General features: G+C 43.6%; 1 protein-coding gene and 1 pseudogene across 1 annotated transcript in view; one reads left to right on the top strand and one right to left on the bottom strand.

Annotated features, from left to right (window-relative positions):
• Positions 1 to 1,614: 1,614 nt before the first annotated feature.
• On the bottom strand, positions 1,615 to 2,200 carry LOC138809128 (protein PIMREG pseudogene; annotated as a pseudogene).
• Positions 2,201 to 3,427: 1,227 nt separating this feature from the next.
• LOC138809111 (nuclear pore membrane glycoprotein 210-like) overlaps positions 3,428 to 27,501 on the top strand; it is a 90,616-nt gene continuing 66,542 nt past the window's right edge. The window contains exons 1-7 of the mRNA XM_069995520.1: positions 3,428 to 3,621; positions 8,455 to 8,591; positions 11,668 to 11,799; positions 15,923 to 16,016; positions 19,002 to 19,152; positions 21,527 to 21,659; positions 26,268 to 26,426. Coding sequence (XP_069851621.1) covers positions 3,428 to 3,621; positions 8,455 to 8,591; positions 11,668 to 11,799; positions 15,923 to 16,016; positions 19,002 to 19,152; positions 21,527 to 21,659; positions 26,268 to 26,426 — 1,000 coding nt within the window. The remainder of the gene's footprint in view (positions 3,622 to 8,454; positions 8,592 to 11,667; positions 11,800 to 15,922; positions 16,017 to 19,001; positions 19,153 to 21,526; positions 21,660 to 26,267; positions 26,427 to 27,501) is intronic.

Raw genomic sequence — 27,501 nt, forward strand, 5'->3', positions numbered from 1 at the left:
ACTCTCAAGGTTAATGTGAAGATTAGAAATGCATATATATATATATTTTTTGGGGGGTGTCCAGTCGTAGGGCCTGAACTCTAGGCCTGGGCACTGTCCCTCAGTTCTTCATCTCAATACTAGCACTCTACTACTTGAGCCACAGCGCCACTTCCAGCTTTTTTCTTTTTGATTATGTGGTGCTGAGGAATCGAACCCAGGGCCTCATGCATGCAAGGCAAGCGCTCTACCACTGAGCCACCTTCCCAGCCCCTAGAAATATTTTTATGTGCCAGGCTTTCTTTAGGTTACTAAGTTTAATGCTGATGTCAAGCCAAATAGTGTGTGTGTGTGTGTGTGTATACACATTTTTTGTTGTTGGTCATGGGGCTTGAACTCAGGGCCTGGGCACCAAAGCTCTTTTGCTCAAGGCTAGCACTCTACCAATTTGAGCTATAACTACTTCCTGTTCTTCTAGTGGCTATTTGGTTATAAAAGAGTTTCAAGGACTTTCCTACCTGGGCTGGTTTTGACCCGCGATCCTCAGATCTCGGCCTCCTGAGTATCTAGGATTACAGGCATAGCCACTGCCACCGAGCTCAATGCCTGGCTGTGTGTACACATTTGTTTCCCCTGGTTCAGGAGTTTGAACTCTAAATTCAGCTGGTATTCTACCACTTGAGTCAAACTTCCAGCCTGGTTTTTTGTTAGTTATTATAGGGATGGAGTCTAGCAGACCTTTCTGCAAGTGCTGTCCTCAAACTGCAGTCTTACAGATGTCAGGCTCCTCGGTAGTTAGGATTACAGGTGTGAGTCACCTTTTTTGTGTGTGTGTGTGTGGGTTCCGGAGCTTGAACTCTGGGCCTGGGCGCTGTCCCTCAGCTCTTCAGCTCAAGGTGAGCACTCTACCACTTGAGCCACAGCACCACTTCCGGTTTTCTAGTGGTTTATTGGAGATTAGAGTCCCACTAACTTTCCTGCCTGGGCTGACTTTGAACAGTGATCCTCGGATCTCAGCCTGCTGAGTAGCTAGGATTACAGGCATGAGCCACCAGTGCCCGGCACCAACTTTTTTTTACAACCATATTTGTGTGTGTGCATATAAAATGTTTATTATGAAAAAGTGTGATCTAGGAAACACATCCTTAAATAATTTATGAAGGGCAGAAACCTACCCTACCCACAATGCCTCCTGTCTGATAAATAAGCACCATGTTAATAAAGTCTGGACTAACTCCTCTCCCTTCAGGGCAGGGAGCAGGAATGAAACATGGATCCCCTGAACTACCCTGGAAATGTAGGGTATGAGTTTATGATGATTTCCTCAAGCCTTTACTCCTGCTCAGAGGAGTAAACCCCAAAGGGCTCAGAGGCAACCACAAGACTGGTGTGTGATGAGTTTTATGCTCGAGTCTTCTGGGGGAAAATGAGCAATTTCTGCATCTCCCCAAGTCATTCCAGGATGTAGCAGGGGTCATTGCTAGGCCCAGGCATGGCTGAGACAGCAGCATGCCAGGTTAATCAGAATTTGTGGCCCAGGCGTGATAACTCGTGTTTCCTCCAGGAAGGTCTTGGGTGGGCAGCAGATATCGTGCAGGGCCTTGTCCTCAGTCATGAATGAGGGGGTTGGCCATGTCACTGCTCTGCAGCTGTGATAGCCTCTTCCAGTTTTGTGAATAGCTTCTGGAAATGCTGGATTTATACACCCACTGGTTCCAGGTTCTACTGAGGAGTAGGGGCTCTGGAAGGAAGCCTCCCTCCTCAGCCACTGCAGCTGGTGGGGTCATGGCAACTGGACAGAGAGTCAGGAGTGCTCCCTCTCTTGAGTCCCAGGTGGCTCCACATAACTTGATGCTCCTCTGGCTTAGGCTAGGAGGTGCCTTTCTTCCCTCTCTTCCTCCTTGCAGTCACCTGTCTCCATCATCCACTTGGTTCCACTTTGGCAGGACTGCTGGATCCTCTGGAACATGACACCCAAGATGTTAACTGAGCAAGCTGCAGCTTGGAGGCCTTGATGCTCTAGCTCTGGAGTTTCCAGGATGGGTCTGCCCCCAGGTTGAGGCTATTCTTAGGAGCAGCTTCCTCTGGAACTGTCTGCACAGGTAGTCCAGAGCACCTGTTGTCACCTCAGATGGTTGGGGGCTGCCAACATCACCTCCTGCTCCTCCTTCAGGAGGGATCGCCAGTGGGAGGTCTTCATGTTCTTCTATTGAGGTACCATCTGCCCAACCCAATCTCCTTTGCCTGGCAAACCCTACAGATTCAATGGGGGACCAGGCACTCCGTAAAATGGCTCCATGTGGACCATAGAATTTATTATTTTCTGTGTTTGTGGTGTGTGCCCATACTGGGGTATGAACTCTGAGCTTTGAGCTCTTGCACTGCAGATCAGTAGGAGGCAAGAGTTGTACAGGTTTGTCTGCCCTATCTGGCTTCTGTAATGTCAGGTCTCAGGCTCCTTAGGAGCTAGGATCATATTCATAAGCCACTGGTGTCCAGCTATGAATTCATTCTTGCAAACTACATTCTTTGTAGGTGATGTTGATCACATACTCATTAATGTTTGATTGAAACAGCCCTTCAGTTGCTATTCTATTGGATATTTGAAGAAAACAGTTACTTAAGTACTCCCAGAGTATTAGTTTAGAGGCAGGCTGTAGTAAGTGGATGATGACTTTCAAAGCTGCCTCTTGGTGTATGGCATTTCCTGTAGTCTGGCCTTCAAGAGGGGCATGAATCTTATTTCCTGGCAAAGATTACAGGCCTCTCTTTACAAAGTGCAGCTGTTTATATACTAGACACTGGAACGTTTTTCCGTTTATAGACTTAGGCCAATGCTGACTGGAAATGATTGTGAATAACAAAAGATACCTAAAAAAAAAAGTATGAGTCAGACAAGAGAATGAGAAATCAAGCTGGGAGAAATGAGTTGGTCTTTGTAGACTGCCTGTTTCTTAACATTACAAAGGACTATCATCCAGTATTTAGGAATGGAATCATTAAATGGGTAGCTTGGTTAAAGCCTAAAATTTCTGTAACGTAAGCCAGGCGTCGGTGGCTCACGCCTGTAATCCTAGCTACTCCGGAGACTGAGATCTGAGGATCATGGTTCAAAGCTAGCCCAGCAGGAAACTCTGTGAGACTCTTTTCTTCAATAACCCACTCAGAAAACTGGAAGTGGTGCTGTGGCTCAAGTGGTAGAGCGCTCGCCTTGAGCTAAAGAGCTGAGGGGCAGCGCCCAGGCCCTGAGTTCAAGCTCCACAACCGACCTCCCAAGAAATGTAATATAGGCTTGCAGACCCACTTGGGGGCGGGGGGGGGGGGGATCCCACAATTCCAAGCAAGGGAGAAGTCCCACCTCCTGCCTGCGTTGTGGCTGCTGATTGGTCCAATTTCGGTGCTGGGGTGGATGTTGGTTGCGCGGGAAGTTGGGACCTGATCAGTCGCCATGAGTGGGATGTCGGAGCGCCAAGCTTTCGGGCTCTTTTTCTGCTTGTCTCTACATCGCCTCCTTTTGCTGTTGCTGTTTTTGCTTGGGACCCTAGCCAACAAACTTAACGTGCCGCAGGTGTTGCTACCCTTCGGCCGGGAGCCAGGCCGTGTGCCTTTCCTCCTCGAAGCGCAGCGAGGCTGCTACACTTGGTGAGGGGGGTGGAGGTCACAGGGCTATGCGTTTCCACACCATCCAGTAAGGGTAGGGGGTGACCTGTGTAAGCCCCCGGCGGGAAGGACGTGTGATTACCTGGAGAACAGTGGAGGTGAAGGTTTCTGAACAGGGCGTGTTCTACTCTGGTGGGGAGGGTCGGGCCTTCTCCCTGAGGGGTGCCTAATGGTCAGAGTGAGCAGCTCTCTAGCAATCAGGGCACAAGGAAGCCCTGCCTCAGAAAGCTGTAGGTATTGATGGCTCTTAACTATGAGGGACTCAATATGTAAGAACTAGGGTAAGAGTTTTCATGATCTGAAGAAACTTTAAGATCAGAAAGACCTGGGGTATGAAGATTCCTATTCAGTGTGCGATAGGTATCAAATCAACAGCTATCGAGTTCCTAACTGTAAATACTTTGCATGATTTACTTCAATATTCAGTACTTTGGCGGGGGAGAGGGTTCCTTGTGTCCAACCACTTGAGCATACTCCCATTCACTCTTTACAGTCTTATGTACTGTTAGTCCCAATTTAGAAGGAAATAGGCTCAGAGACCATGAAGTGTACTGTGAGGTTTACCTTGCGTGGAGATGAGATCTGCCTGTGTCATATAAAAGTTTCTCCTCCCGGGCACTGGTGACTTAAGCCTGTAATCCTAGCTATTCAGGAGGCTGAGATCTGAGGAACGCGGTTCAAAGCCAGCCTGGGCAGGAAAGTCCAGGAGACTCATCTCCAACCAGAGGTGGCGCTATAGATCAAGTGGTAGAGCGCTAGCCTTGAGCTGAAGAGCTGAGGGACAGCGCCCAGGCCCAGAGTTCAAGCCCCACGACCAACAACAACAACAAAAAAGGTCTTTCTCCTCTTACAGCAAGGGATTTACAGAGTTTGAAGACAAGGGATATTTGATGTAAAGGCAGGATCTTTTATGCCTATAATCAGGAGGCTGAGATCTGAGGATCCTGGTTGGAAGCCAGTCCCCTAAAGAATGTCTGTGAGATTCTTATCTCCAATTAACCACAGAAAAAGCCAGTAAAAAATAAGAGTTCCTTTTCTTTTTTTTTCTCCTTCCTTCCTTCCTTTTTTTTTGGGGGGGGGGGGATCTGGTCGTGGGGCCTGAACTCTGGACCTGGGCGCTGTCCCTCAGCTCTTCAGCTCAAGGCTAGTGCTCTACCACTTGAGCCACAATGCCACTTCTGGCTTTTTTCTTTTTGTTTATGTGGTGCTGAGGAATTGAACCCAGGGCCTCATGCATGCAAGGCAAGCACTCTACCACTGAGCCACCTTCCTAGCCCATCCTTCCTTTCTTTCTTTTCTTTCTTTTGTCCTGGAGTTTGAGCTCAGGCTCTGGGTGCTGTCTCTGAGCTTCTTTTGCTCAAAGCTAGTACTCTACCACTTGAGCCACAGTGCCACTTAGGCTTTTTCTGAGTAGTTTATTGGAAATAGGAATCTCAGGAACTTTCGTGCCATGGCTGGCTTTGAACTGCAAACTTCAGATCTCAGCCTCCCGAGTAGCTCAGATAATAGGTATGACACCACCAGTGCCCAGATTGTTTCTCTGATTTTTTTTTTTTTTTTTTTTTGTCGGTCATGGGGCTTGAACTCTGGGCCTGGGCGCTGTCCCTCAGCTCTTCAGCTCAAGGCTAGCTCTCTACCACTTGAGCCACAGCCCCACTTCCAGCTTTTTGTTTTTGCTTATGTGGTGCTGAGGAATCGAACCCAGGGCCTCATGCATGCAAGGCAAGCGCTCTCTGAGCCACCTTCCCAGCCCTGTTGCTTTGATTTTTGAGGCAGGGTTTTATTGTGTCTTAACCTGTGCCTCAGATTGGTGTTAAACTCATTATCTTCCTGCTTCACTCTCCTGAGAACCTAATCGAAGTGAACTAGAATATACCAGAGCTTAGTTTCATTATAAGTGAAATGGAGGAAGTGGTGCTGTAGCTCAAGAGGTAGAGTGCTCGCCTTGAGCTGAAGAGCTGAGGGACAGCGCCCAGGCCCAGAGTTCAAGCCCCACGGCCAACCAAAAAAATAAAAATAAAAAAATAAGTGAAATGGGTTTCTTACTGTCTCAAGAGAAAGATGACTAGGTATGGAGATACATGGCTATAATCCCGGCTACTCAGAATAGATAGAAGGATCATGGTCTGAGACTGACCTCTGACAAAATACAGAAATAAAGTACAAGACACTTATCTGGAAAGTAAAAGCAATCAATCAATCAATCAATAAAGGGCTGGGAGCCATGGCTCAAGTGGTAGAGCCTGGAACCCTGGGTTCAAACACCAGTTTTGGAGGGGAGGGAAAAAATACCAAAAAGAGGTGGGTTTTTTGCTTTTGACGGTCTTGGGGCTTAAACTCAGGGCCTGAATGCTGTCCCTCAGCTGCTTTATGCTCTAAAACTTGAGCCACAGTGCCACTTCCAGAGATAAGAGTCTCAAAGGGACTTTTATGCCCCAGCTGGCTTCAAACTGAGATCCTCAGATCTCAGGCTCCTGAGTAGCTAGGATTACAGGCGCAAGCCACTGGCGCCTGGCTTATTGTTCTTTTTAGTGTGAAAAAACAAGAGTTCTGTGTTTTTTCAGTCAGTCCACCTCATTTAATGAGTAAGCATAAGGAAATTTGGCTTATAAAATGATCCAGTGTTAGCTACAGGTTCTTTGGAACATGAGTCCACCTGCAGTCACCAGCTTTCTAATAAAGATTCCCAATTCAATCTCTTAAAAAAGAAAAAGAAAAAAGCCGGGCGCTGGTGGCTCACGCCTGTAATCCTAGCTACTCAGGAGGCTGAGATCTGAGGATTGCGGTTCAAAGCCAGCCCGGGCAGGAGAGACCGTGAGACTCCTATCTCCAATAAACCACCAGAAAACCGGAAGTGGCGCTGTAGCTCAAGTGGTAGAGCGCTCGCCTTGAGCTGAAGAGCTGAGGGACAGCGCCCAGGCCCAGAGTTCAAGCCCCACGACAGACAAAAAAAAAAAAAGAAAGAAAAAAGATCTGGTGTGGTATATTTCCTGGATGATACAAAATAATCTTTCTAGTATTGAAAGGTATTCCTTAGCTACATAGTGGCTGAAATCTAAGGATGGATGTTCAAAGCCAGCTCTAGCAGAAAACTCCGCTTAACTCCAATTAATCGGCAAAATGTCAGAAATAGATGTATGGTTCAACTGGTAGAGTGCCAGCTTTAAGGAGAAAAAACCAAAACAAGAGCCTGAGGCCCTGAGCTTGTGCCCCAGTATTGCCCCCATGTCCTCCCAGCCCCTCCCCCCAAAAAAGAAAAACAATGAAAAGCTATTCCTTCTGTTCATACAAAATAATGGGTTTTTGTATTTTGGTTTGGACTCAGTAATAATTTAGGCAACTTCAACATCTTAAATAGCTCAGTTTATTGGATTAAGGAAATCATTTCTCAAGGTATGAGATACATAGTCCTATCTTATTGGAAATACAACATCTATGCTATATTCATTTTTTTTTTGGGGGGGTCCAGTTGTGGGGCCAGAACTCTGGGCCTGGGCGCTGTCCCTCAGCTCTTCAGCTTAAGGCTAGCGCTCTACCACTTGAGCCACAGCGCCACTTCCGGCTTTTTTCTTTTTGCTTATGTGGTGCTGAGGAATCGAACCCAGGGCCTCATGCATGCAAGGCAAGAGCTCTACCACTGAGCCACCTTCCCAGCCCGCTATATTCATTTTTGACAGTCTCGCTGGACAGCCCAGGCTGACCTCAAAATCTAGGTTCTATTGCCTTGGTCTCCCAAATGCCGAGATTATAGATGTAAACCACTACAATCAACCTTCAATGCTATTTTTACGTAGCATTAATGTTAGAGACAGAGAGGGAGAGAGAGAGAGAGAACTCAGACATTGTGCTTCCTAAGCAGGCTCTCTACCAGGCACCCCTCCACTTGAGCCACACTGCTAGCCTGCTTTAATCTTACTTTATACACTAAAGGAGGAATTAATTCAGGACTTTGCACTACAGAATGATTAGAGAAAGGTTTAGCTACATTTCTCCCATTTTATTTTGTTGTGTTTCTTTAAGTTGTTTGGGGTTTTTGGTTTTGGTTTTTGTTGGTTTTTTGGTTGTTGTTGTTGTTAGTTTTTTTTTTTTTTTTTGGTCCTGGGAATCGAACCCAGTATGTTGCATTTTCTAGGCAAGCACTTTACTACTGAGCTACATTCCAGTCCTCTCTTCTATTTCAATTCTGATACATAAGCAATGTTCCTTGTTTAAAGAGTGCCATTTAAGAATAACTGGTAGCCGGGTGCTGGTGGCTCACGCCAGTAATCCTAGTTACTCAGGAGGCTGAGATCTGAGGATTGCAGTTCAAAGCCAGCCTGGGCAAAGTCCAATTAACCACCAAAAAACAGGAAGTGGCGCTGTGGCTCAAGTAGTAGAGCGCTCACCTTGAGCTGAAGAGCTGAGGGACAGCGTTTAAGCCCAGAGTTCAAGCCCAGTGACCAACAATGACAACAACAACAAAAAATACCTGGTAACTGGACACCACTGGCTCAGGCCTGTAATCTAGCTACTCAGGAGGCTGAGATCTGAGGTTCTTAGTTCAAAGCCAGTCAGGGCAGAAAAGTCTGTGAGACTCTTCTCTCCACTAAAACTACCAAAAGAGGTGGATGTGGAGGTGTAGATCAAGTGGCTGAGCATTAGCCTTGATCAAAAGAAACTCAGGAACATAGATAGCCCAGGCCCTGAGTTCAAGCCCCAGGACCAGAAGAGAAGCATAGACATCTTTTCCACTAAAGTTAATTTTTTTTCTGATTGCAGTGGTATGAGCATTTGACCTCTGGACCTTATACTTCTTTAAGTATTTTTTTCTGGCAGGCATTCCACCCATCATGATGCAGTTACTGTTGAGCCTCTATATGAAAATGGCACCTTATGTTCCCAAAGAGCTGTTCTCATTGCTGAATCTACCCAACCTATACGACTCAGCAGCATTATTCTTGCTCGAGAAGTAGGTAGGTTAAGAACAGACTATCACTTTTGGGTGGCATAATCTGATATGTTGTATAGAAGATTAACACAAATAATGTTGGCATTAAATGAAAACATTTAAAAAGTATTTCTGCAATATATATTTTAACTGTGGCTTCATATTCTTGACTTTCATAGCTATGTTATATATAGATGCATATAAATATTGATACACATGTATACATACATGTATCAGATATGTATTTGCTTACATAACTATCTCTCTAGATAGGCAAAGATCCAGAACCTAGAATAATACCTTATGCCATGGAAACCCTAGTTTGAATCAAGGAAGAAAAAAAAAAAAGACTACTTTAAAAAAGAAAAAACAGCCAGGCACCTGTGGCTTACATCTGTAATCCTAGCTACTGAGGAGGCTGAGATCTGAGAATCACAGTTCAAAGTCAGCCCGGGCATGAAAGTCCATGAAACTCTTATCTCCAATAAGCCACCAGAAAACTGGAAGTGGCACTGTAGCTCAAGTGATAGAACGCTTGCCTTGAGCTGAAGAGCACAGGGACAGCGCCCAAGCCCAGAGTTCAAGCCCCATGACCGACCAAAAAAAAGAAACAGAAAAAACAAGAAAAAATGGTATTTGTATTCATATCAGATTTGTATCCAGATCAGCATATGAATCTTTGTTATCTCTGTATTTCTAGTACTGTGTTGCCATATTCATAGGCCTATATGACTGAAAGTTTTGATAAATGCCTGGTGATGAACACGGTCTAAATATAATTAACATAGGTTTTCTAACATTTTACTTTACTAAATATATTTTTAAAAATCTACTTACATCTTCATTTCATAAACTATGAAAAAGGACTTTTTTACCACTTAAAAACTAAGTAAGGGGGCTGGGAAGGTGGTTCAGTGGTAGAACGCTTGCCTTGCATGCTCGAGGCCCTGGGTTTGATTCCTCAGCACTACATAAGCAAAAAGAAAAAAGCCTGAAGTGGCGCTGTAGCTCAAGTGGTAGAGCACTAGCCTTGAGCTGAAGAGCTGAGGGACAGCGCCCAGACCCATAGTTCAGGCCCCACAACCGGACCCAAAAAAAGAAAAAACTAAGTAAGCAGTATATTTATGTAGTTGCAATGTATTTAACTAGTTAGTAAAATAATTAAATGCAATTTAATGGTAATATTTCCTATTTCAAAACTCATTTTGTCATATATGAGTAAAATATTATAACAGATCAATGTTTAAGACCCAGTGGGGTAGTGTCTTTTATTATGAACAGAAATTCTCACTCCCCCCACTCCCCGGTCCTGGGCCTTGAACTGTAGATCTGGGCACTGTCTCTAAGCTCCTTTTACTCAAGGCAAACACTCTACCACTTGAGCTACAACTCCACTTCTGAACCTCAGATTTCAGCCTCCTGAGTAGCTAGGATAACAGATGTGAACCACCAGCGCCTGGCTTGAACAGAAGTTCTTTTTTTTTTTTTTTGGTCCAGTTGTGGGGCCTGAACTCTGGGCCTGGGCGCTGTCCCTCAGCTCTTCAGCTCAAGGCTAGCGCTCTACCACTTGAGCCACAGCGCCACTTCCGGCTTTTTTCTTTTTGCTTATGTGGTGCTGAGGAATCAAACCCAGGGCCTCAGGCATGCAAGGCAAGCGCTCTACCACTGAGCCACCTTCCCAGCCCCTGAACAGAAGTTCTTATATCTTATAATTTTGTTTTTTCTTTTTAAAAAAAATTATTTTATTTTCAAGGTGATATACAGAGGGGTTATGGTTACGTATGTGAGGTAATGAGTACATTTCTTGTGTCTCTCACTTTTCTCCCACTTTCTCTCTCCACACACAACCCCCCCCCCCCCCCCGTCCTGCGCCTGTTTTTTTCTTCTACAGGGAAAAACAGTCATCATAGTCTTTTTTTTTTTTGGCTAGTTGTGACACTCGAACTCTGGGCCTGGTCACTGCCACTGCACTCTTCAGCTCAAGGAGAGCACTATACCACTTGAGCCACAGCATCACTTTCGGTTTTCTGGTGGTTTATTGGAGATACAAGTCTCATAGGGCTGGGAAGGTGGCTCAGTGGTAGAGTGCTTGCCTTGCATGCATGAGGCCCTGGGTTTGATTCCTCAGCACAACATACACAGAAGAAGCTGGAAGTGGCGCTGTGGCTCAAGTGGTAGAGCGTTAGCCTTGAGTTGAAGAGCTGAGGGACAGCTCCTAGACTGAGTTCAAGCCCCATGACCAACCAAAAAAAAAATAGAGTCTCATGGACTTTCCTGCCTAGGCTGGCTTTGAACCATGATCCTCAGTTCTCAGCCTCCTGAGTAGCTAGGATTAGAGGCATGAGCCACCAGCGCCTGGCTATCAAATTTTTTGTTTTATAATCGTGTTTTGTTTTTTGTTGGTTTTTTTTTTTTTGGTTTAATTTTGTTTTGCTCAAGGCTAGCACTCTACCACTAGAGCCACAGCTCAAGCAATACGAGTTTTAGATTTGCTGAGTACTGGTGGCTCACGCCTGTAATCCTAGCTATTAAGAAGGCTGATATCTGAGGATCGTGGTTTAAAGCCAGCCCAGGTAGGAAAGTCTGTGCAACTCTTTTTTTTTTTTAATTTAATTTAATTTTTTTTTTTTGGGTCCGGTCGTGGGGCCTGAACTCTGGGCCTGGGTGCTGTCCCTCAGCTCTTCAGCTCAAGGCTAGCGCTCTACCACTTGAGCCACAGCGCCACTTCTGGCTTTTTTTTTCTTTTTGCTTATGTGGTGTTGAGGAATCGAACCCAGGGCCTCCAGGGCCTCAAGCATGCAAGGCAAGCACTCTACCAATGAGCCACCTTCCCAGCCACCCCCCCCCCCCCCTGTGAGACTCTTATCTCCAATAAACCACTAGAAAACTGGAAGTGGCTCTGTGGCTCAAGCAGTAGAGTGCTCGCCTTGAGCTGAAGAGCGCAAGGACAGTGCCCAAGCCCAGAGTTCAAGCCCTATGACCAGGTGTGAGCTATTGAGCTACTGATGTCCAGCTTTCTAAAAATAATCTTTAAAATAAACTTTGTGCATGTGGGACATACAATAGATTTATGACCTATTGAATTTTTGGATTTATTATAGTAACTGACCATGAACTACGTTGTGATGTTAAAGTTGATGTCATAGACAACATTGAAATTGTGTCTCGGACCCGAGAACTCTATGTAGATGATTCACCTCTGGAGCTGATGGTGAGAGCATTGGATGCTAAAGGTAATGAACTTTAGATTATTAGGTGGCTCACACCTGTAATCCTAGCTAGTCAGGAGACTGAGTTCTGAGGATTGAGGTTCAAAGCCAGCCCCAGAAAAGTTCATGAGAAGGGCTGAGAAGGTGGCTCAGTGGTAGAGTGCTTGCCTTGCATGCCTGAGACCCTGGGTTCGATTCCTCAGCACCACATAAGCAAAAAGAAAAAAGACAGAAGTGGCACTGTGGCTCAAGTGGTAGAGCGCTAGCCTTGAGCTGAAGAGTGAGGGACAGCGCCCAGGCCCAGAGTTCAGGCCCCACTACTGGACCCCAAAAAAAAAGAAAAGTCCATGAGACTTATCTCCAATAAACTACCAGAAAACCAGAAGTGGCAATGTGGCTCAAGTGGAGTGCTAGCCTTGAGCTGATGAGCTGAGGGATAGTGCCCAGGCCCAGACTTCAAGCCCCACAACTAACCAAAAGAAAAAAAATAATAAGGTAATACTCCTTCATGTTAAGCACTTAGAAACAGAAACTTGAATGATAAAGTAGATTAGAAATAAGACTTATTTTCTCATTTGGAATTCATATAAATGAGAAGAAATAATTCTCACTGCAGTTCAATGTATCATCTCCATTCCTCTGTGTGTGTGTGTGTGTGTGTGTGTGTGTGTGTATGTGTGTGTGTGTGTATGTGTGTGTGTATGTGTGTGTGTGTGTGTGTATGTGTGTGTGTGTGTGTGTGTTTACTGGGGTTTGAATTCATGAATGTAGTTGCTAGGCAGGCTCTCTACCAATTGAGCCATGTCTTCAATCTTCATCTGCATTCTTGAATAAAATGTCTACTATTGTGCGTTATTTCTGAACTTTTAAAAATGTCCAATTCTGCCACTGAGCAGATAGAACATTTTAGTGTCAGGTGTTGGTGGCTCAGACCTGTGAGCCTAACTATTAGAGAGGCTGGGATCTGATTATCTCACTTCAAAGCTAGTCCAGAAAGAAAAATCCAAAAGATTATCTACAGTTAACCAGCAGAAAAGCTAGACTAGAGGCATGGCTCAAGTGGTAGAGTACCAGCTGTAAGTGCAAAAGTAAAAAAGCCAAGCAGGCGTATAATGCACTGAGTTTAAGCCCCTCACCCCCAAAAAAGTTGGAATCCCAGTTTTTTTAAAGATAGAGAATATTGGGGTTTGTAGCTAGGTCAGGCACAAAAAGTTCATGAGATACTATTTCAACCAATAGCTCAGTACGGTATATTGCATCTGTCATCCCAGCTGCAGAGGAAGCATAATGGCTGGGTGTAGTGATGCAAGTCTGTCATCCTCAGTGAACACGAGGAAGCACAGGAATAGAGACCCTACCTTGAGAATAATCAATGCAAGAAGGGTCTGAAGAAATGGCCTAAGCAGTAGAATGCCTGCCTTACAAGCACTAAGGGCCTGGGTTCAACCCCCAGTAACACCAAAAAGAGGAACGTTAAAAATAAACAACAACTGTTAGTTCCCCATTTTTTTAGTTTGGTGTTGATACTAGGGTTTGAACCAGGGCCTCAAGCTTGCTTGTTTGCTTGCTTGCATTCTCTCTCTCTCTCTCTCTCTCTCTCTCTCTCTCTCTCTCTCTCTCTCTCTCTCTCTCTCTCTCTGTCTCTCTCTCTCTCTCTCTCTCTCTCTCTCTTTCCAGCTTGGCCTTGAGCTCCTGTTTAGCTTTTTCAATCAAAGCTGGCACACTACCTTTTGAACTACATTTCCACTTCTGGCTTTTTGCTGATTAATGGAGATACTAGTTACAATCACAATTCTCAGATCTCAGCCTCCTGAATAGGTAGTACTACAGATGTTAGTTTCTGGTGCCTACCCAAAGAGTAATGCTTTTTGTTTTGTTTTGTTTTTTAGTCGGTCATGGGGCTTGAACTCTAGGCTTACGCGCTGTCCCTGCACTCTTCAGCTCAAGGCGAATGCTCTACCAATTGAGCCACAGCGGCACTTCTGGTTTTCTAGTGGTTTCTTGGAGATTAGAGACTCATGGAGGGCTGGGAAGGTGGCTCAAGTGGTAGAGCGCTTGCCTTGCATGCATGAGGCCCTGGGTTCAATTCCTCAGCACCACATAAGCAAAAAGAAAAAGAAGCCGGAAGTGGCGCTGTGGCTCAAGTGGTAGAGTGCTAGCCTTGAGCTGAAGAGCTGAGGGACAGCGCCCAGGCCCAGAATTCAGGCCCCACGACTGGACACCCCCCTAAAAAAAAAAAAAGAAAAGAACTCTGCTTGGTGCCAGTAGCTGATGCCTATAATCCTAGCTACTCAGGAGGATGATATCTGAGGACTGTAATTTGAAGCAGCCTGGACAAGAAGGTCTTTGAGATGCTATCTCTAATTAGACACAAAGAAAGGCGGAAGTGGAGGTGTGGCTCATGTGGTAGAGTGCTAGCCTTGAACAAAATAGCTCAGGGTGCCCAAGCCTTGAGTTCAAGCCCCAGGACCTGCACTAAAAACAAAAAACAAAAAAACCACCTCTTTTTGAAATCTAGTTTTTGTAAAAATGGTTGAAGTAACCAGGTTTAACTGTGACTGTCAACCATAAGATAGATGTTAGCTGACCTTTCTATAGAAAGGAACAGAAAGAATGTAATGTACTTTTGTCAGCAAGAAGCTAATATGCTTTGCCGGGTGCCAGTGGCTCATGCCTGTAATCCTAGCTACTCAGGAGACTGAGATCTGAGGATTGAGGTTCAAAGCCAGCCCAGTAGAAAGGCTGTGAGAATCTCATCTCCAATAAACCACTCAGAAAACCTGAAGTAGCACTGTGGCTCAAGTGGTATAGCGCCAGCCTTGAGCTGAAGAACTGAGGGACAGTACCAGGGTTCAAGCCCCATGACTGGAAAAAAAAAAAAAAAAAAAACCAAAGAAGTTAATATGCTTGAATTCTTTCTACTTTCAGAAAACTTGTGAAGCAAAACACTTATATTGTTAGTGTGAAGATCTTTATCATATATGGATTTGTGTGCATGTGTGCTACTGCTGGTGCTTGAACTCAAGGCCTGGGCATCGTCCCTTAGTTCTTTCCACTCAAGGCTGGCACTCTACTATTTGAGCCTTAGCTCCACTTTCAGCTTTTTTTGCTGATTAATTGGAGATAATGTTCTCATGGACTTTCGTCTGGGCTGGCTGTGAACCACAATCCTCAGATCTCGGTTTCTTGAATAGTTGGGATTACAGGGGTGAGCAATTTTTGTTTTGTTTTGTTTTTTCCTTTTTTTTTCTTTTCTTTTCTTTTTTTTTGGGGGGGGTTCAGTCGTAGAGCCTGAACTCTGGGCCTGGGCGCTGTCCCTCAGTTCTTCAGCTCAAAGCTAGCGCTCTACCCCTTGAGCCACAGCGCCACTTCCAGCTTTTTTCTTTTTGCTTATGTGGTGCTGAGGAATCAAACCCAGGGCCTCATGCATGCAATGCAAGCATTCTACCACTGAGCCACCTTCCCAGCCCCTTCTTTTCTTTTCTTTTCTTTTTTTTTGGTCATGGGGCCTGGATTCTGGGCCTGGGTGCTGTCCCTCAGCTCTTCAGCTCAAGGCTAGCACTCTACCACTTGAGCCATAGCGTTACTTCCAGCTTCTTCTGCTTATGTGGTGCTGAAGAATCGAACCCAGCTTCTCATGCATGCAAGGCAAGCACTCTACCACTGAGCCACCTTCCCAGCTCTTGTTTTGTTTTAATACTGGGAACTTGCTAGGCAAACTTTCAACCTTAACTGAGCTATGCTCATAGCTCCATATATGTGAGATTTATAAAATTAATTATTTTGCCAGTGCCAGAGTTTGAATTCAGGGTCTCAATTGGCTTGTTTGCTTGGTACTCCAGCACTTGAGCCATTTCTCCAGCCCAGCTTTTTGCTGATTATTTTTTGGACATAGAATCTTGAGAACTTTTCTGCCCAGGCCATCTTTGAGATTTCTCTGGATCTCAGCCACCTGAGTATCTAGAATTGTAGACATGAACCACTTTTGTCTAGCTCCCATATATGTGTTTTATGTCAGTAATAATATTACTATTACTTGTTACTGAGGCCTAAAAATAATTTTCTTGTTACATTTCTCTTGTTGAGGATACCTGAATGTTTTTGTATATATAATTCTCTCTTGTCTGCTTTTTGCCTTGTTCTATAGGAAATACTTTCAGTAGTTTGGCAGGGATGATGTTTGAGTGGAGCATTGCACAGGATAACGAGTCAGCAAGAGAAGGACTGTCTAGCAAAATTAGGTAAATTGGAAACTGATCATAAGTTACCTTTGACAAGTGTGCATACTGAAAAGCCACCGTGTGTGTAGACTTGGATAGTTCTGCTCTGTGGACTTTTTTGAAAGAGATATATTTCCCAGGGAAAAATGTCTTTGATAGACTTATGAGAGAAATATAGTTATTTTTGTTGTTGTTGGTTGTGGGGCTTGGACTTAGGGCCTAGACACTGTCCCTGAGCTCTTTTATTTTTTTTTTCAAAATTCTGGCCTTTTTAAAAAAATTTGCTTTATTGTTATTATAGAGGTAATATACAGAGGGGTTACATTTACATGCATCAGGTACTAAATATATTTGCTATCATACAGGGTCATCTGTTCCCTCATTCTCTCCCATTCCTTCCCTCTCTTCTTCACCCAGGAGCTGTGTAGTTCACTTCCACCAACGTCCAGTGCGTTCCACTGCTGCACTTTTTCACCCTTTTTCCTCAGATTCTGTGTACCTCCCCCCATCCTCCCACAGACGTGCACATAAATACACCATATATAAAGTAAATTATACAAAATCATCAGAGAAAGAAAAAAAATAAAAAGTGATTGTTTCCATATCTCTGGAGTTTGTTTCAGTATATATATTATTTTATATAAATATGAAGACGCGTTTGGGTATTGCCACCTTTATGATTCTCTTCTAAGGCTATCCTTTTTTTGGTCTCACTGCAGGTGAGTATCTAGAATCCTGTGTAATTTGCCCTAAGCTCTGTTGCTCAAGGCTAGTGTTCTACCTCTTTGAACCACAGTTCCATTTCCCCATTTTCTGGTGGTTAATTGGAGATAAGAGGCTCACAGACTTTCCTGCCATGGTTGGCTTTGAACTGTGAACTCAGATCTTTGTTTCCTGAGTAGCTAGGATTATAGACATGGGCCACATGTGCCCAGTGTAGTTGTTTTTTTAAATATTTTATTGTTATAAAGGTGATGTACAGAGGTGTTACAGTTTCATAAAATATGGGTACTTTTTTTTTCTTTTTTCTTTTTTTTTGGCTGGTCATGGGGCCTGATCTCAGGGCCTGGGTACTGTCCCTCAGCTCTTCAGCTCAAGGCTAGCACTCTACCACTTGAGCCACTTCTGGCTTTTTTCTGCTTATGTGGTGCTGAGGAATCGAACCCAGGGCCTCATGCATGCAAGGCAAGCACTCTAGCACTGAGCTACCTTCCCAGCCCGGGTACTTTTATTATAGCTTAATTTGAGACACTGCAGAGGAGTCTGGGTAGCATGTATTACTTACTTAATTTAGTGGTTTGATTAAATTAATTTATTACTTAATTAATTTAGTGGTACTGGTGTTTGACCACAAGGCTTTGAACTTGGTCAGCTTTGTTTTTTTGTGTGTATTTGGTCCTGGGGCTTGAACTCATGGCCTGGGCACTTTCCCTCAGCTCTTCAGCTCAAGGATAATGCTCTACCATTTGTGCCAGAGCTCCACTTCTGCCTTTTTTTTTTTTTTTTAATTGGAATTAAGACTGCCTGTGCTGGATTCAAACTATGACCCTCAGATCTCAACCTCCTGAGTAGTCTTATAGGTATCTGGTGTTTGATCAGTTTGTTTAATTGCTTGGTATTCTACCACTGGAGTCACACCTGCAGCCTACCTTTTTTTTTTTTTTTTTTTTTTATTGTAGGGCTTGAACTCTGGGCCTGGGTGCTGACCCTCAGCTCTTCACCTCAAGGCTAGTATTCTACCACTTGAGCCACAGCACCATTTCCAATTTTCTGGTAGTTTATTGGAGAGTCTCACGAACTTTCCTACTAGGGTTGACTTTGAACCTCAATCCTCAGATCTCAGCCTCCTGAGTAGCTAGGATTACAGGTTCTCTGAGCCACTGGTGCCTGGCCCCACTTAGCTTTTTGCTAGTTACTTTGGAGATATAGTCTAGAGGATTTTTCTGCCCCAAATTGCCTCAAACTGCCATGCTCCAATCTCAGACTCCTGAATGGGTAGGATTATTGGTATAAGCCACTGGCACCTAGCTAATAGTATGAACTTTTGTCTCAAGTACCAAGTAATAGATCTCAGACAACCAAAATTGTAATTAGTTCCACACTAGTTTCTGCCACACATACATTAGTTATAGTCTTTGTGGAAATCTGAACATTTTCTTTTTCTTTTTTTTTTTTTGTCAGTCGTGGGGCTTGAACTCTGGGCCTGAGCGCTGTCCCCTCAGCTCTTCAGCTCAAGGCTAGCACTCTACCACTGAGCCACAGCGCCACACCAGAACATTTTCTACAAGGTTTTTTTTTTTTTTTTTTTTCCGGTCTTGGTGATTGAACTCTGGGCCTGGGCACTGTCTCTGAGCCTCTTTGTGCTCAAAGTTAGCACTCTACCACTTGAGCCACAGTACCACTTTTGGATTTCATGAGTAGTTTAATGGAGATAAGAGTCACACAGAGTTTCCTATTTGGGCTGGCTTCAAGCCACAATCCTCAAATCTCAGCCTCCTAAGTAGTTAGGATTCCAGGCATGATCCACCAGTGCCCAGAGACAAATATTATTTTTAGATTGTTGTTGTTGTTGTTACTAAGTAGTTGTGCAAAGTTGTTAAAAATTCCCTAAGCCAGGCAACAGTGGTTCACACCTATAGTCCTAGCTACTCAGGAGGCTGAGATCTGAGGATCATGGTTCAAAGCCAACCTGGGCAGCAAAGTCTGTGAGACTCTTATCTCCAATAAACCACCAGAAAACTGGAAATGGTGCTGTGGCTCAAGTAGTTGAATGCCAGCCTTGAGCTTAAGAGCGCAGGGACAGTGCCCAGGCCCAGAGTTCAAGCCCCATGACCGACCAAAAAAAAAAAAAATTCCCTAAGTCAGGTTATGAGTACAATGGTTCTTAGTCAATGTCACCCTTTTAACCCTGTACACTGTATCAACCTTACAGAGAATAAAATCTCTTAGGGAATTATGGGAAAAAAACATTGATTTCTGCTAGAAACAAATTTATTTTTTATTTAGGATTCTAAAATACTCTGAGGCAGAATATTCTTCCCCCGTCTATATAGCTGAGATGGAAAAAGAAGACAAACAAGGAGATATGATTTTGGTGTCTGGGATTAGAACTGGTGCTGCTGTTGTAAAAGTTCGAATTTACGAACAGTTCTATAAGGTAAGATGTTTGTGCTATAAATGTTCACCCAATAGTCTTATAGAAAATAAAGGTTTTTGTTGTGAATCTGTAATAGAAGCTCTCTAACTTGATAGTTGATCATTTAATTGAAAAAGTCATCTCATGTGGATAAGCATACAAAACACTTATTTTCTGTATGTGTTTTGTACTATTACCTAATTACAAGTATGATCTCTTTCTCTCCTACCCCATCCCTCACCAAAAAAGCTTCGGGTTTGAACTCAACCCAGGCCTTGATCATGGTAGGCTAGCACTCTATTACTGACATATCCTCAGATCACTGGCATTTTCTTTTAGAACATTTTCTTTCTTTGACAGTAATAGGGTTTGAATTGGTACCCTTGTGCTTGTTAGGCAGGAGTCATGCCTCCTAATGAGGCAGGAATCATGCCTCCAGCTTTTAAAATCTTTTCTCAATGGTCATTTTTGAGATAGGGTCTTGCTTTCTACTCTATCATGTGCCTGGACTATGATCCTCCTATTTTTCATTCTAGCACAGGTAGTATGATAGGGTGCCCTGCCATGCCCACTTCTCCAGTTAGCCTAGTATCTTGAGTAGCTAGAATTACAGGTTTGAGCCACTGACATCTAGCTACAAGCTTGTTTCTTTTAATAATTTAATAAAGAGTAAAAATTGTTTTCATAATCAGAAGCTAAAATTTCAGTTTGGCCAGGCACCGGTGGCTCAAGCCCCCCCCCCCAATTCAGTTTGCCTGAAAATTATCATGAATCTTACACAAAGCCTTACTGCATACCCCAGGATGGCCTTAAACTTATGATTCTTTTGCCTTAGCCTTCCAATTATCTGTTAGAATTATCTGTGCCTTTTCATCAGCTTCATGAAACTTGCTGAGCTATTTTTTGTTTTGAGGGGTCTAAAAAATATGTATGTGGCTGTGCCCTGGTTTAATCTGAGCTATTCAGGAGCCAGAGATCTGAGGATCACGATTCAAAGCCAGCTTGGACAGAAAAGTCTCAGTGAAACTCTTATCTCCAATTAACCACTCAAAAATTAGAAAGTGGGGCTGTGGCTCAAGTGGTAGAGCACTACCCTTAAGAAAAAAGAGGCTCAGGGGCAGTGCCCAGGCCCTGAGTTCAAGCCCCACAACTGACCTACCCCCCCACCAAATGTGTGTGTGTGTGTGTGTGTGTGTGTGTATGTATCTGTATCGGTACTGGGGTTTGCACTCAGGGCCTCCTGTTTATTACGTAGGCAGTCTACAATTAAGCTACACATCTACCTCAAGCTTCATGAATCTTAATATTACCTTTACTTTCTCTAACTCTTAGCTTTCACTCAAATTTAGAATAAAAGATAGACCGGCCCCTGATGACTCATTCCTGTAATTCTAGCTACTCAGTCAGGTTGAGAATCATAATTTGAAGCCAGACTAGGCAGGAAAGTGCATGAAACTCTTACAGAATAAAAATTAAAAATAAGCTGGGTGCCGGTGGCTCATGCCTGTAATCCTAGCTACTCAGGAGGCTGAATTCTGAGGATCACAGTTCAAAGCCAGCCCCGGCAGGAAAGTCTGTGAGACTCTTATCTCTAATAAACCACCAGAAAGCTGGAAGTGGCGCTGTGGCTCAAGTGGTAGAGCACTAACTATCCTTGACTTGAAGAGCTGAGGGACAGCGTTCAAGTCCCACAACCAACAACAACAACAACAACAACAACAACAATAATAATAATAATAATAATAAAGTTAAGAATATAAAATGTAGCCAGGCGGTCCCTGGCTCCTGCCTGTAATTCTAGCTACTCAGAAAACTGAGATCTGAGCATCACAGTTTTAAGCCAGCCCAGGCAAGAAACTCCATAAGAATCTTATCTCCAATTAACCATCCAAAAGCTGGAAGTGTTGCTGTGGCTCAGTGATAGAGTTTCAGCTTTAAGTTAAAAAGCTAAGAGAGAAGCTGGGCACTGAGCCGGGCGCTGGTGGCTCATGTCTGTAATCCTAGCTACTCAGTAGGTTGAGATCTGAGGATCATGGTTTAAAGCCAGCCGGAGCAGGAAAGTCCGTGAGACTCTTATCTCCAATAAACCACCAGAAAACTGGAAGTAGGTTGTGGCTCAAGTGGAAGAGTGCTAGCCTTGAGCTGAAGAGCTCGGGGACAGTGCCCAGGCCCAGAGTTCAAGCCACCCCCCCCCAACTAAAAAAAAAAAAAAGCCAGGAAAAGAATAGAGCTGGCTGTATGGCTCAAGTGGTAGAGCACTAACTTAACAAGCGTAAGTCCAGCAAGTGTCAGAGTTCAAAATCCAGAACTGCCAGAAAAAAATGTAAGCTTTTCATAAAGATAGCCTTAAGGATTTTACCTATTGAAACTTTGACTTTTTCCCTCCCTGTTTTAGAAAGTGGCAGCAGCATCGATACGTCTGCTGGTTTTGGAGAATATATTTCTTATACCATCCCATGATATTTATCTTTTAGTAGGAGCATATATTAAATACCAAGTTGCAAAAATGGTTCAGGGAAGAATGACAGGTAAGATGATTTGTCTTTTTCTGTGATTCAGGTTTTTCAAGTCCTTTCCGTTGCTAACAAAGAAGCAATCCCACTTCTTTATGTTTTTAGATTTTGTGATAAAATATTTTTTAATTAGCTTACTTTAGTTATATAGGGAGTTTCATTGTTACATTTCCATTGTATTCTAAACAATCTCGCCCCCTCTTAACTATTTTCCTTTCCCTTCTTCCCAATTCCCAAAACAATGTTAGCTAGATTTGCTATTCTATTTTCATAGGTGCAAACAATCCATTTCAACCATATTCAACTTCCTTCATCCTCCTTGTTTTTTTTTTTGGGGTCCGGTCATGGGCCTGAACTCAAGGCCTGGGCGCTGTCCCTGAGCTCTTCAGCTCAAGGCTAGTGCTCTACCACTTGAGCCACAGCGCCACTTCCGGCTTTTTTCTTTTTGCTTATGTGGTGCTGAGGAATCGAACCCAGGGCTTTGAGCATGCAAGTCAAGCGCTCTACCACTGAGCCACCTTCCCAGCCCCTCATCCTCCTTGTTAACTCAATCACTCCCACTATTTAGCCACCCCCCCAAGAGTCCACTTTTTTTTTCCCTGCCCCTCCATCTTCCTATTGATCAATAGTTTTCATTGAGGTTATTAGTTTTCTTTTTTGCCTTTTAAAAAAAATTAGTCTCTTTTTTCATGCTTTTTATATATGCTTGAAATGTATTTCAAAATTATTCACTTTATTTTCCCTTTCCCATTCACAGTGTTTGTCCACATAATATGGATATATCCATGTATAGATATGTACATGTGCATGAGTATGTATGTCTTTTAGGACTAGCTTCCACATATGAATAAAAACATGTGATATTTGTTTTTCTTTTTTAATTTATTTTCTTTTAAAAAATTTAGTATTAGCCGGGTGCCAGTGGCTCATGCCTGTAATCCTCGCTACTCAAGAGATCTGAGGATCCTAACTACTCAGGAGATCTGAGGATCATGGTTCAAAGCCAGCCCAGGCAGGAAAGTCCATGAGACTCTTACCTCCAATAAATCAAACCAAAAGTGGAGCTGTGGCTCAAGTGGTAGAGCACTATCCTTGAACGAAGAGCTAGGGACAGTGCCCAGGCCCAGAGTTCAAGCCCCATGACTGACAAAAAAAGAATATCATTATTAAGTGGACACAACAATGAGGTTACAGGGCTGGGAAGGTGGCTCAGTGGTAGAGCTCTTGCCTTGCATGCATGAGGCCCTGGATTCAATTCCTCAGCACTATATAAGCAGAAGAAAAAAAAAGCCGGAAGTGGCGCTGTGGCTCAAGTGGTAGAGCGCTAGCCTTGCTTGAGCTGAAGAGCTGAGGGACAGCGCCCAGGCCCAGAGTTCAGGCCCCACAACCGGACCCCCCCCAAAAAAATGAGGTTACAATTCCATACATCAGATTATACATACAATGTACTGATCAGTGCTACCTGCTTTTTTGTTGTTGTTGTTGGTTGTGGGGCCTGAACTCTGGGCCTGGGTGCTGTCCCTCAGCTCTTCAGCTCAAGGCTAGAGCTCTACTACTTAAGTCACAGTGCCACTTCCAGCTTTTTCTGCTTATGTGGTGCTGAGGAATCAAACCAGGGCCTCATGCATGGAAGGCAAGCGCTCTACCACTGAGCTACCTTACAGACCCACTGTTTTGTTTTTTGTCTTTTCTCCTTCAATATGATGTTCTCCAACTGATCCATTTTCCTGAAAATTATGTGGTCTTATTTTACTTAATGGTTACATAATATTTCATTGTATGTATGTATATCTACATATATACCTGTATGTATGTATATATGATATAGTCCCATTTGTTAATTCTTGCTCTGATCCTTTGGGCAACTGAAGTCCTATTGAGAAAACAATTTTACCTGAGCCTAGACCTTCCAGAGTTTTTCCTGCATTTTCCTGGTCTTACTTTGAGCTCTTTAATCCAACTGAAGGGTTTTTTTCTTTGTGTTTGTTTGTTTATTCTATTCCTAGGTCTTGAACTCACAGCCTAGGTGCTGTCCTTGACCTTTTTTTCACTCAAAAAAAAGCTCAAGGACAGGGGCTAGGAAGGTGGCTCAGTGGTAGAGTGCTTGCCTTGCATGCATGAGGCACTGGGTTTGATTCCTCAATACCACATAAGCAGAAAAAAGCCGGAAGTGGTACTGTGGCTCAAATGGTAGAGCGCTAGCCTTGGGCTGAAGAGCTGAGGGACAGTGCCCAGACCCAGAGTTCAGGCCCATGATGGACAAAAAAAAAAGAAAAAGCTCAAGGACAGCATTCTACCACTTGAGCCATAGCTCCACTTCCTAGAGCTGATTTTTTTTTTTTGGGGGGGGGGGGGGGTCTAGTCATAGGGCCTGAACTCTGGGCCTGGGCGCTGTCCCTCAGCTCTTCAGCTCAAGGCTAGCACTCTACCACTTTTTTTTTCTTTTTGCTTATGTGGTGCTGAGGAATCAAACCCAGGGCCTCATGCATGCAAGGCAAGCGCTCTACCACTGAGCCACCTTCCCAGCCCTAGAGCTGATTTTTGTATAGAATGAGAAACACAAGTTTGGTTTTCAAGCTTCTGCAAGTGAACACCAAGTTTTCCCAGCACTATATGTTGAAGAAATTGTCTTTTTTTCCATTGTATGTTTTTGGCTCCTTTATCAGAAATTATGCCCAGTGCCAGTGGATCATACCAGTAATCCTAGCTACTCAGGAGGCTGAGATCTGAGGATCACAGTTCCAAGTCAGCCTGGGAAGGAAACTCTGTGAGACTCTCATCTCCAATTAACCACCACCCCCAACACACATACTCCAGAAAAGCTGAAGTGGAGCTGTGGCTCAAGTGGTAGAGCACTACTAGCCTTGAGCATAAAAGCTCAGGGGTACACACCCAGTCCTGACTGGCAAAAAAAAAAAAAAATTAATTGGATATAGTGGTTTTATTCCTGGGCCTTCTATACTGTTCCATTTGTCTTTGGATCTGTTTTTGTACCAGTACCAAACTGTTCATGTTACTCTAGTTCTTTAGTGCAATTTGAAATTTGGTATTATGGTATCCTCAATAGTGCTGTTTTTACTTAGAATTGTTTTACTTAGATTTTTTTTTTTTTTTTGAGTCTGTTCGTGGGGCCTGAACTCTGGGCCTGGGCGCTGTCCCTCAGCTCTTCAGCTCAAGGCTAGCGCTCTACCACTTGAGCCACAGCGCCATTTCTGGCTTTTTTTCTTTTTGCTTATGTGGTACTGGGGAATTGAACCCAGGGCCTCATGCATGCAAGGCAAGTGCTCTACCACTGAGCCACCTTCCCAGCCCCTCACTTAGAATTTCTTATGCTATGACCTTTTGGATTAATTTCTCTAAAATGTGAGGAATAATACTGGAATATTGGTGGGTATTATATTAATTATGTAGTTTGCTTTTGGCAATATTATTCTGCCAATCCATGAGCGTGGATGTCTTTCCATTTGATATCTTCTTTAATTTTTTTTCTTCAACTTTTTTTAAGGTTTATTTATTTATTTTTGTCAGTGGTAAGGCTTGAACTCAGGGCCTGAGCACTGTCTCTGAGCTGTTTTGTTCAAGGCTAGCACTCACCCACTTTAAGCCATAGCTCCACTTCCAGTTTTTGAGTGGTTAATTGAAGTTAATTGTTGTACTTTAGCATTGGACAGAGATAGTCCTCATATCTTGAGCAGGTTAATGACTTAATTACTTTTTTTTTTTTTTGAACTCTGGGCCTTGACACTGTCCCTCAGCTCTTCAGCTCAAGGCTACCACTTGAGCCACAGCGCCACTTCCAGCTTTTTCTCTTTATGTGGTGCTGAAGAATCAAACCCAGGACCTTATGGATGCAAGGCAAGCACTCTACCACTGAGCCACCTTCCCAGCCCCCTCAGTTACTTTTTTTTTGGGGGGGTCCAGTCGTGGGGCCTGAACTCTGGGCCTGGGCACTGTCCCTCAGCTCTTCAGCTCAAAGCTAGCGCTCTACCACTTGAGCCACAGCGCCACTTCCAGCTTTTTTCTTTTTTGCTTATGTGGTGCTGAGGAATCGAACCCAGAGCCTCAGGCATGCAAGGCAAGCGCTCTACCACTGAGCCACCTTCCCAGCCCCCCACAGTTACTTTTTTAATGACACAGCTTCAGTGTTTTTAGACATTTGCCTTTACTATTTTTGTTGTTGTTGTTGATTTTTTTGTCTGTTATAGGGCTTGAACTCTGGGTCTGGATGCTGTCCTGGATCAAGGCAAGCGCTCTACCGCTTGAGATTAATTTTCTGGTAGTTAATTGGAGATAGGAGTCTCGTGGACTTTCTGCTCAGGCTGGCTTTGAATGGTGATCCTCAGATCTCAGCCTCCTTGAGTAGCTAGGATTACAGGTGTGAGCCACCAGTGCCCAGCTAGTGTGCTAATTTTGAAGACCATAAGCCATACCCACCATCACTTCATGAAGTATTCTCCTAGTTGGCTACCTGTCTAAATTCATCCTAATGGGGGAAAAAGTAGAAACTGTTCATATTTTTTATTTTAGGCATGATTCCCAATCTTCTCTTTTAATCAAATAGTACACCATTATAACCTGGAGTGGCTGCTGCTATTATATTTGTATAACTTTCATGTTTTACAGAGGTGAAATTTCCCCTGGAACATTATACACTGGAATTACAAGACCATAGAGTTGCACATAATGGGTCTCTTGTGGGGAAAGTGGCTACACTGGATGAGAAGACAGCCATGGTGACTGCCCTCCAGCTGGGCCAGACTAATCTTGTCTTTGTCCACAAAAGTATCCTTTGCTCAAGTTTCTCTGTCAATCTACACTTCCCCAAATCCTAAACATGTTCTTTGATAATGTACTTTATTAAGAATGATTATGCTACTGGACCTTTTTTCTTTCGCTCTTTTTTCTTTTTTTTATTTATTTTTTATTGTGAACATACTGTACAGAGGGGTTACAATTACATGGGCAAGATAATGAGTACATTTCTTATCAAGCATTGTAGTCTCCTCCTTTGTTTGCCCTTCCCATCCCTTCCCAGCCTCCCCCCCCCCCCCCGCCTCCCTTTCTCTCTTTTTTAAATTTTTTACAGTTTTACAATACTGGGAATAAACTCAGTTCCTTATGCTTGCTACATAGGTACACTGCAACTTGATCAATGCCTCCAGTCCTTTTGCTTTTTAGTTTGGCTTTCAGATATTGTCTTGTACTGATTTTGCAAGGGCCAGCCAGCCTTGAACCTCAGTCCTCCAACCTCTACCTTCTGAATAGGTGGGACTACAGCATGAACCTCCACATCCAGCTAGATTTTTATTTTTTTTAATTTATTTTTATTTTTTATTTATTTTTTTGTCAGTCGTGGAGCTTGAATTCTGGGCCTGGGCGCTGTCCCTCAGCTCTTCAGCTCAAGGCGAGCATTCTACAGCTTAAGCCATATCAGCACTTCTGGTTTTCTTGTGGTTTATTGGAGATAAGAGTTTCATGGACTTTCCTGCCCGGGCTGGCTTTGAACCATGATCCTCAGGATCTCAGCCTCCTGAGTAGCTAGGATTACAGGTGTGAGCCACCAGCACCTGGCAGCTAGATTTTTATTTTTAACAAATAACTATAAATTATTATTGTTATACTATCTAGCCCTGTGTGTATAGAAAAATGAGAATAGTTGCAACTTAGGAACTGTTGGCTCTATTGCTTATTTGCATCCTCAATCAATTATAATTAGTGCACTAAGGAAAATAGAGTTTATAAGAACATGTGTGAATCTAATTTGGCCTATTTTCACATGATAATTGAGGAAAGATAATTAAGGAAAGGTTATAAGCAGTAGATATTTAATTAGTGTTTTTAAAATTAGTTGAGAATA

This window comes from Dipodomys merriami, unplaced genomic scaffold, assembly GCF_024711535.1.
Source record: "Dipodomys merriami isolate MVZ:Mamm:240054 unplaced genomic scaffold, mDipMer1.0.p SCAF_485, whole genome shotgun sequence".
Lineage (NCBI taxonomy): Eukaryota > Metazoa > Chordata > Mammalia > Rodentia > Heteromyidae > Dipodomys > Dipodomys merriami.